This window comes from Lygodium microphyllum, chromosome 29, assembly GCF_053477565.2.
Source record: "Lygodium microphyllum isolate KBCC chromosome 29, Lygodium_microphyllum_v1.1.10, whole genome shotgun sequence".
NCBI classification, from domain to species: Eukaryota; Viridiplantae; Streptophyta; class Polypodiopsida; order Schizaeales; family Lygodiaceae; genus Lygodium; species Lygodium microphyllum.
In genome coordinates this window covers 64,310,581-64,320,430 of record NC_141163.1, presented here as the reverse complement: position 1 = coordinate 64,320,430, position 9,850 = coordinate 64,310,581, and the positions used below count along the sequence as shown (strand labels likewise).

General features: G+C 34.8%; 1 protein-coding gene across 2 annotated transcripts in view; it reads right to left on the bottom strand.

The window, feature by feature from the left end:
* Positions 1-5,506: 5,506 nt before the first annotated feature.
* LOC148010718 (putative polygalacturonase At1g80170) overlaps positions 5,507-9,850 on the bottom strand; it is a 63,080-nt gene continuing 58,736 nt past the window's right edge. Inside the window, exons 6-9 of one of the 2 annotated variants that reach the window (XM_087671650.1) lie at positions 7,594-7,675; positions 7,207-7,315; positions 6,986-7,105; positions 5,507-5,807 (exon numbers count right to left, since the gene is read on the bottom strand). In XM_087671650.1, coding sequence (XP_087527776.1) covers positions 5,538-5,807; positions 6,986-7,105; positions 7,207-7,315; positions 7,594-7,675 — 581 coding nt within the window. In that variant the 3' untranslated portion in view covers positions 5,507-5,537. The remainder of the gene's footprint in view (positions 5,808-6,985; positions 7,106-7,206; positions 7,316-7,593; positions 7,676-9,850) is intronic. The other variant, XM_087671651.1, reaches the window with a different exon arrangement.

Below are 9,850 nucleotides of genomic sequence, written 5' to 3'. Positions count from 1 at the left end.
TCTGTTGCTGAGAACCCAAATCTGATGGATCCTTTGGCTTTGAAAGGGGGTAAAACCCCAAGACACCTACTCCAAAATCTCCCTGTTCACTTCTTCTTCCAGTTCAAAGTGTTGTTTTCAGACTGTCAACTGCAATCATGACGCACACGATTTTGCCCATCTTTCTTTTTTATGAAAAATCCAAAATTGGCTAAAAAGCCACTTGGTTTTTGCATGCCATCCTAATCTAGAAGTTTTCCTAACTTTTTAGGATTTTTACAATAAATAATATAAAAAATAGGCCTAAAATTATCCAAAAATCTAGTATTTTTGTCCAAAAATCTAGTATTTTTGGACCATTCATACCACTCACACTAGCACTAATGACTCAGATCACATTGACTCTCTAGATCAATAAGAAAGTCGGATGATGATGCACATTAGAGTTTTTCACATTGTATCCACATAGTGGCACAACAACGTCTAAGGGACACACTGCCCTAACCTAACTTCTATAGTGAATTTCACGTTTGTTTTAAATTGTAGTCCAACGGTTAAGCCTTCCCCACACTCCTCAAAGGGAGTTCCTACACATATATTGGTGTAAAACTCCTTGTAACACAAATAGAAGGCGGCACCCATAGGTTAAATACCGTGGCCCTACTGTAGCTCTCCTACACCTCAGGGATTAGCCCCTCTCTATGTGCCGCTAACACAAATAACATGTACGTCACAAAATCCACTCTTGTTTTAATCCATTCCACGAGATAAGATATTTCCACACGTAACAGTTCCCCAAGGAACCCAATCGTCTAAACCTATAGCTTGGGTATCTCGCACACTCCACGTGGGTCTGTATAAAAAAAACCAATTGCAATGTATCCAAGAATTACACCATGTAATATACACAATGCAACTGTGTATTAACCATGGTGCTCAAACATTATGTGATTTATAAATCAACATTGTGAAGTGAAAAGACATTTATTTCAATGATTTCATTCTCTACACGTAATTTTGTGTTGCTAAGGGTCAACACCGAGCATCCTCGTGTTGCTCAACCCCTTTAAACTTAATTTATAAATGTCCTATATGATATAAACAAGCAAATAGATCATAATTTCAAATGTTATCAGCAAAACCAATCACCCTCAAAACCCCTCCTTCTCCCTACCATTTAAGTTATGCATTGTTGATAGGTGTAGGAGACTTTTTTTCATGTGTTTTTTCTTGTAAAAGCGGTAAAAATGGATTTTAACATAAAGACAAGATTGAACTGAGGCTTATCCCTCATGCTCCATCCATGCCATACATCCACGAATATAAAGCATATTTTTCTTTAATTCTCTAACGCAAAAAAACTACAAATTTTCATTTTTTACTATTTTTCTTTATTTTCTTAGATAAAAATTTTGATATTTCTAATTTATGGGTTGGGACCAATCGCAATCACCGGGAATTTATTTTATACTCATTTCTACTCCATGTGAATCTCAAAATCACAACAAAACCCCCAAAATGTATCATTTCTATGAAAACTGCATAATTGCGAGTTTTGCATGTTTTGGTATAAATCATTATATGACTAATTTTTTGGTTTTCTTCAAGATTTCTGATAGATTTCAATATTATCAATCAAAGGCAACCATTTACAAACAAATTCATTAAACATATTGATCCGGGTTTTTTACAACCCGGATTACTACCACAAAATTTGGCCAAAACCCCTATCAAGAGCTTACCATATCACTTTGGGTTTACTCTTCAAGCACTAGGTATGCTACATTGCTTCTCGATTATGATAACTCTAGAAAATGGGGGAACAAGTTCTTAGAAGGCATGTTAATGTAAAGGGTAAAAGGGATGGTTATCTTAGTGAAGATGGAAATGGATTACACCTAGGAGTTGAGTGAGTGCATAGATTTTTCAAAGGACTAGCCTCCAACTACACATGGGTTTCACCTGCATTACTAAGATTTGGAATCTATCACCATCATTATAGGACACCTCACCCTAGCACACAAGTCAATATCCACATCATGGTGTCATTTGGATCTTACACAAAAGCTTACAAGCATGGACCCCTTCTGTCACATGCTTATATGTATTTATATATATATGGGGGACTAAAGTCAAAGCAACTTTTGGAAGCCGTTTTTTATAATCTCAATAACTCCCAAGAAAAAGGAATTTCAAGAAAATTCCAGCATTGCTCGATTGGTTTTGACCTGTCTACAAAGTTGCAGAAGAAACTTTTTTCAGATTCTTCACGGATTTGAAGTTACAAAGGCGCAGACTGCTGGCTACATGCAATTTGCTTCTCTCTTTCACCACACCAACTTTCCACTCTATCCTTCTTGTAAATATATTATAATAATGTGCTTTGGGCACCCACCTCTTGTAATCTAGCTCCCTTTCTCTATTTTGTCTACCACCACCCTTGGCTTCTTGCATGATGACCAAGGTGGAGACTTGTCCCATCCGCTATTCTCCATATTTTCAAAGATACCATACATAATCTAGGATTATGTTAATCAAGAAGATTAGCTTAATCTAATCCCTCATGGAGGCTATATAAAGAGCCCATGGAGAATGAAGAGGGGAGGAGGACAATGACAAGCACATGAGAGCACTCTAGAATACCCTCATCTCTTTGAGGTAAGCTATGAGTAAGTTCTTTTATTATGTAGCATAATGGCAAGTTTCCTCTACCTCTTCTCCTCCTGTCTCCCTCTCTTCTCATCTTCTCATTCCATGAATACATAATAAGGTTTTAAACTTAAAATATCTAGTTCATCTCTTTGTGTTCACATTGCAATCGAAGTGGATTTTTTACTTTTGGAGGGGCAAATGAGCTCGGATTTGAGATCCATCTAGCTGGATGGATGCCTGATGTCGAAATCTATAAAACTGGGACTCGTGACACACTTTTCGGCTCTCGGATCATGTAGTTGCTTGATAATGCGAAACCTTGCAGGGAATAAATGGGGGGTCAAACGTTCTCACCTTGGTAGCACTAACAAGAGTCCACTTTGATTAGCAATAGGTTTTTTCCATTTGGGTGAGATCATAATCTCAAATAAAGTTTAAATATGTGGTCGAATGAGCAATTCTAGTCATGTTTAAATGTATAGTTGTAGACTACATTGTTTAGATTTTTGGCCATATATATGCAAGGTAGATGCTTTATTTATGATGATTGATGTGATATCTTGGCATTCTTGGGGAGCCACCATTCATAGAAATTGGGGTGATGCTAGAGCTCGATAAGTGTATGTAAGTCAAAGGGATAGGTAACAATATTAATGTTATTTGCACATATCTATGACCACACCAAAATGAGAACCTAGCCAAAAGGACATGAGGAGTAGCTTGCATGGCCACAAATGTGGAAAGAGAAGGAACAATCTAATATAAGATCTACTAGTGGATATATCTTTTCTCTTGGTAGTGTAGTAGTTGCTTCGAATAGCAAAAAGCAACTCACAATTGCTTTATTGAGTGCAAAGGCCGAGTACAAAGGTAGTGCTATGGAACATGTGAGGTGGTATGGTTGGAAAAGTGATTGGGTGACTTTGATGTGCAAGTAGATGGTCTACTTGTCACACTTATTGTGATAATATGAGCAACATATAGTTGGCTAGGAACCTTCTATTCCATTCTAGGATAAAACACATTGAAATGCATTACTATTTTGTGAGAGAGAAGGTACTTGTAGTTGAAATTCACTTGATTTATGTCAACACATAGGATTAGTTAGTTGATATTCTTACAAAGGCATTGGGTGCATAGGAACTTCAAATATTTTGAAGCTTACTTGGAGTTGTAGAGATGCAATTGAGCTTAAGGGAAAGTGTTGAGATGGCAAGCTCAGCACGTGTAGACATTGATGATGGACCGCTTGATTAGATGGTCTGTATATCTGCACTTAGCACTTCAATGGTCGTTATGATCCACACATGGCCATTGACTCATAAATTATTGTATTTTATTAGTTACACTTATCTACAATAGGTATAGTTATAGCACCAATCAATTAGCACTATTAGTTATGCATTGTTTGACTTAGTAGGTCACTTTTCTTATGTTGTATCTTATCTATACTTTGTGTACATTGTATTGTGTAAGAATATGTAAAAGTGGTGTTTGAAAAATCCCTTACATTGAATGCACATGATATACCCATATACTTATGAGTGACCTCGAGGCTTCCTCAATCTCCCTTTCATCCTATATCTAATGAGCAAGCCAAAGAGATGGTGAAAATCTCATACATGGAAGCATGAGAATATTTCAAGGTATTTATTCACATGCATACATCTTGATCTCTCATATGTTGGGCACATGTTGTCAAAATATGCACCAACTAACTTTTGAACATTGGAAGTAGCTCAAGAGGGTTTTGAAAGGCTAAGGCACATGTGGGAATTTATTTCTCCAAAGGATATAACAAGTTCACTCTAGCATATTTTGATGTAGTTTGGGGAGGAGACCTTGATACTAGGATGCCTGCTAAGGCTGGTGGACCTATCTCATGGAGCACAAAGTAGCAACAATGGATGGCTCTTTCAGCCCCCACAAAGGTAGAATATGTGACCTGAAGCATGCCTATAGAAGAGGTGATTTATGTTGAGAATGTCCTTGAGGATATCAATTTGGATATAATCCTCAATCAATATCTATTTTTATAAATAACGAATCTTGCATTTCAGTAGCTCAAGGTCCAACATTGAGTCTAAAAGTATGTCACATTGATATGAGGTACCCCATTATAGAGAGGTAGTGGAGAACTTGAGCATCATTCTTGATTACATTCCATCCTGCTAAGGCATACATTTTTAATGAAAATTCTTTTCATGTTTTAGGCAGGGAGAATAGTATGAACTCGTGGGTTTCAATTTTATGAAATCATCATTACCAATTTATCACTTCACTCCATTTTGGTTGCATTTAGATGTATCTCCTTTGTACATATCATCATGGAATCCCTTTGATCGGCATGTTAGAATAGTATGTAGTAGGACAAAATAAGTATGTACGAAGACAAGGATATGTAACATGTGGACAAAAGGATCCCATAATGATGTTCCTTGTAAATATCTTAGATATTATAACAAGGGTCTCACTTGCACCATTGAATGCATAATGTATATATAGAGTTAGAAGTAATATAATCATTAACTACAATTTACCCTACTTGTTATGCCTTCTCTACATTGTGTCCAATGTCTTCTTGCCTTATTGTCTACAACTCTACTATTTTAGTTTAGTCCATACATATATCTTTGAATTTCTTCCCCTTGCAAAATTTATCCTACTTTTAATATATCTTTTACAACCTATGCATATTGAGGAAGTCATTTCTCTCAAAAAGGTAAATGCTAATACCAAGCATCCATTAGGAAACCTAAAAAATGTTTTACTTTTCTAAGTTTCTTTTGATTTGAAGATAATCTTGTAGTGATGTGTTTATTTGGACATAAACAACAATTTTAAAAGAAATTTAAGTGCACCATTGGTTCTTATCAATATTTATTGTGTCATTTAGACAAAAATTGTCACAAACATTGATAAGTTCTTTTCCATGAGCTAGACAATGTATAGGTATCTAAGCAACTAGGTGGTTCAACAATGCCAAAGGAGTATCCTGTTACACTACTACATAATGCTTCAATCTCTCCTTCAACAACATGCTCTAGGTTGATATCCTCTAGAATGATATGGTGGCAAGGTAACATTTTACCACAATTAAAGGATATTGCATCTTTAGATATTGTTGTACCAGAAATGTTCTTGTAAAATATAGCACCAATTTCAACATTTGAAGTCTGCAAAAAAGTTTAAATTAATTTCTTTGCAAAAGGAAAACATAAGATGCATATTAAAAGGCAATATGAATGCATGCACCCATGTTTATTTTCATTAACTAATGCATGCGTGCATGCATTAATACATTAGGAATGTACATATGGACATATGCATCCATGTGGGTAAGTATGTAGGCAAGCTCGTCAATAGGTAGGTAGTATGTTATGTGTATATAGATTTGTTCTTATAGGAAACCAAGCCAATAGGAAGGTAGTATCTATAATGTACAAATGTGCACATGTTTTTATGTGTGTGCATGTAGGTGTATTACATGTATGTTTGTATGGCGCATGTATGCATGTATGGATAATGAATGTATACATGCATGTACATATGGCACCCATATTCTGATGGGCATAATCACATGCATTTCAATTGTGGGACTTGACATTTTAAAACGTTCTTGCTTGCCTTTTTATCAAATATTTCACCAATACTCCCTTAATTTGTTATAATGAAGTAACTAGGTAGGTAGGTATTGCTTCAATTGATGTATGATTTTTCCTTTTTTAAAAAACTCTTGTTCCAATAGAATTTTAATAGAATAGTTATTTGACAACTATGTGTAGTATGTGTGTATGTATCTATATACGTGTATATATGGATGCATATATGCACGAAGTAATAGATGTTCAATATAGAATCTATGTACATATATGCATGTATGTATGTATGTATGGGTGCATGCATGAATGTAATTTAGGTAGATAGATAATTTGTGTATGTCAATATCTATAGCCACGAGAAAGTTGTATAAGTTCATGCATAAATAAATAAATAAATAAATAAATAAATAAATAAATAAATATGTATACTTAGGCAAGTAGTTTATGCATGTGTACAATGTGTTGGCTAACACAATTTTGCATGATCATATGGTATTCATATGGTAGAGATAACCCCATGCATTAATCTATTGGAGAAGAATTTGTAGACATCTTCACTTTCACTCTCTTTCATAACTTGAGCATGACAACAACATCATATACTAGATTGATGGAAACTAGTAAGTATGCAAAGCTTATATAATGAGGACCAAATTTTGCAATGCTAGATGAATGAATTACTAAGGATATTAATGTCAACATATGTCTTATTATTTTCTTGGGAAACCAAAATAGGAAATCCTAAGGTATACCTGATTTGTATATGGCTTTTCAAGCTTTGTATGGTAGAATTGGTTGATGGAAATAGGTTTTCTCACTCTATGCATTTTTATGTTTTGGAACCAAATGAATTTTGTGTATCCTCTACCACCCTATTGAGTTGCATAAGAGAACATGTTAATGAAATTTGAAACTTAAATTATGGTTTTGATTATTACTAATCATTCTCAATTCTTTGTGTATACTTTTTTACCTGCCATGTCTTGATTCTCACTCCATATCTTGTAGAATTAATGATGGCACCATTAACCAAAATGTCATGAACTTCTCCATATGTGTTATGTCTCCCCAAGCTACCAACACTATTGTTCAACTTTTATTCAAGATATTGATGGAGAATATTTTCAATAAAAGTATGCTAGTAATATTCATCAAATACATCAAGAAAATTGCCATATTAAGTAATGTATTACATCGATATATTTGTGCACAAACCATAGGCATAAAACTAACTATTCTAACTCCCTATCGTGCAACATTAAGAATGAGACCTATTAGATAGCATATAAAAAACAACAATTTCAACATAGTAATCAATCATTGCAAGATAATTTCATGGATTGGATAGTGAAGTCCTTACCTAATGCCATGACCAGGTCCACAAGTTATGTCTTTTATGTTTACATTAAAGCTCCCATTTCCAATTGATATGCAATCATCTCCTATGAAAAGAAGAAATGGACTATTGTGGTTTTTCTTATTGTTAGAAATAGAAGAGAAGAGCAATGCTTTCTATGGCTTATTTATGTTATACACTAGTCTACCTATTGTGCACTTTATATTAGGCTAATCAAATGGCTATTACCATGTCTTAAAGCTTTTTGAGTTATTTTTGTCAATCACAATACATTCTACCATGTCCTCAATTTGACTATATTAATCTTTTAATGCAAGTTGAGAAAATATTCCCTATAGGATGATGTGATAAGATGTGCATAAACTAGTGTATTTTTTGGTAGCTTGTTTAGGCAAGCTTTCCAGCCATGGTTTAGATAGGTGAGTTTCTAGGCCATATGACTTAAAGGTAGGGAAAGTTAAGGGCATTTAGGTTTGTGTACCTATGGTCCCAAACCGCATCACAACTCTTCTTAGCCATGGCGCATTGGACTATGGAGTGCATGCTCAAGATTGTTCATCAATCATAAACCAACTCCCATTGTGCAGTATGAGAGCTTAGAGATGTGATTGAGTATGGTTCATGCTACAATATCTAAATGTATTTAGTAGCGAACTTTGCAAGAAGAAACAAATGTATTTCCTTGCAAGCTTAACTTATTGAGTGAGACTTTTCCATGATTCATACACTTTTTATGAATGCATAGTTTACAAACACATGCTATGCATGCACATTAAAGATCAAGTGCACAATATTATTTAATTGTTTGTAAATAGAAATGTCAAAATAATACATGTACACAAATGTGATACAATCTATTTGTGTACACAAAAAGATATGGCGTATATAGCATTTGTGTGGGTGCATAGAAAGAATGTGAATGAAAGGTCCTTGAAGTAAGAATAGTATATCAACATAATTATTTTAAAATTGATTTGATAGTGTAAGATGCATGTACTGGAAGAAATGTAACATAATGTACATATATAGGGATTGGATATGCATATTGTAACATCAAATGAAAACTGATACAGCTATCTATGTTGACCAAAGAGAGAGTCACATAAAATATATCATAAGTCATTGCATCACAAAATGTGTTATTAAAGAACATTGTTAGGAGCTTGATACGCCAGAGAGATAATGTAAATCATTTGATTGGCTAGGCTACCTGGCTCTTGCAAATTATTTGACTAGTGCAATAAATTAGTTAACCTAATATCATTTCCCTTGGGAAACATGATTTGCAGGTAACCTTAAAGAGCTACACAAAGGTAAGGGTCTAACACCTAGAGGGTTATTGACAAGCTTTTGTTGATTCTATCCCTTCAATGTCTATGGTAGCCACATTGAGAGCATCATGTGCTCCAATCCTTATAACCTGAGCATGCACTACTAGATGCTCATAGGCCTCATTGAATGCTAAGAATACATTTCTCTTTGCATTAGGCTTATTGCTGACCATTTGATTCTTCAAAGAGCATTGTTGGGATTTTTGCATGACATTTATTACAGCCACTTGAGTATGAATACCACCAAATTTCCCTCCCTTGTTTTGTCATAAAAGTCATTTTTTAATCTGCCCTCATAGATAAAATCACAACAACTGAATTTGAGTGCTCCAAGGAGCATGTAACAATCTTAGCAAATTGTGAGGCTCCATTGATGTTTCTCATCACCATTGTGTCAATGGTGTTGAGGGATCCATTGATGTTTGGATTAGAGAGGGTCTATAGATAATAATATTATAACCTATCCCTTCATCATGACAATGATGTATGCAGACTTAAGCCATTGCCCCATGGATACTATTCATTGAATGGTAGGTAGTCCAAGCTTCCCAATCACAACAAATGAGCTAGTTGAGTGATAAGAATGAGAAGTAATAACTACATTCAAACTTCAAATATTACCCTTATCTACTTATTACTCTTCATATCTATTAATTTTTGTCCTCCATTACCAATAGATGATGGAAGGAGCTAAGGTTTTGGCCATAGTTTGGTTTGTGAATGAGCTCAAGGGCCCCCACCAACCCTAACCTCCATCACTCATCAAAACTCTAAGATTAATCCACTTTCTTGAACAACTCATATACATATTTGCAATTTCTATGTCCACTAGGGACTATATTAACAATTGTCCTAGCCTTTGTAATGCATTATAATCCTATCCATGTCCAATACTATACAAGAGAATGTGAGAGAGACAACTTTGGGGG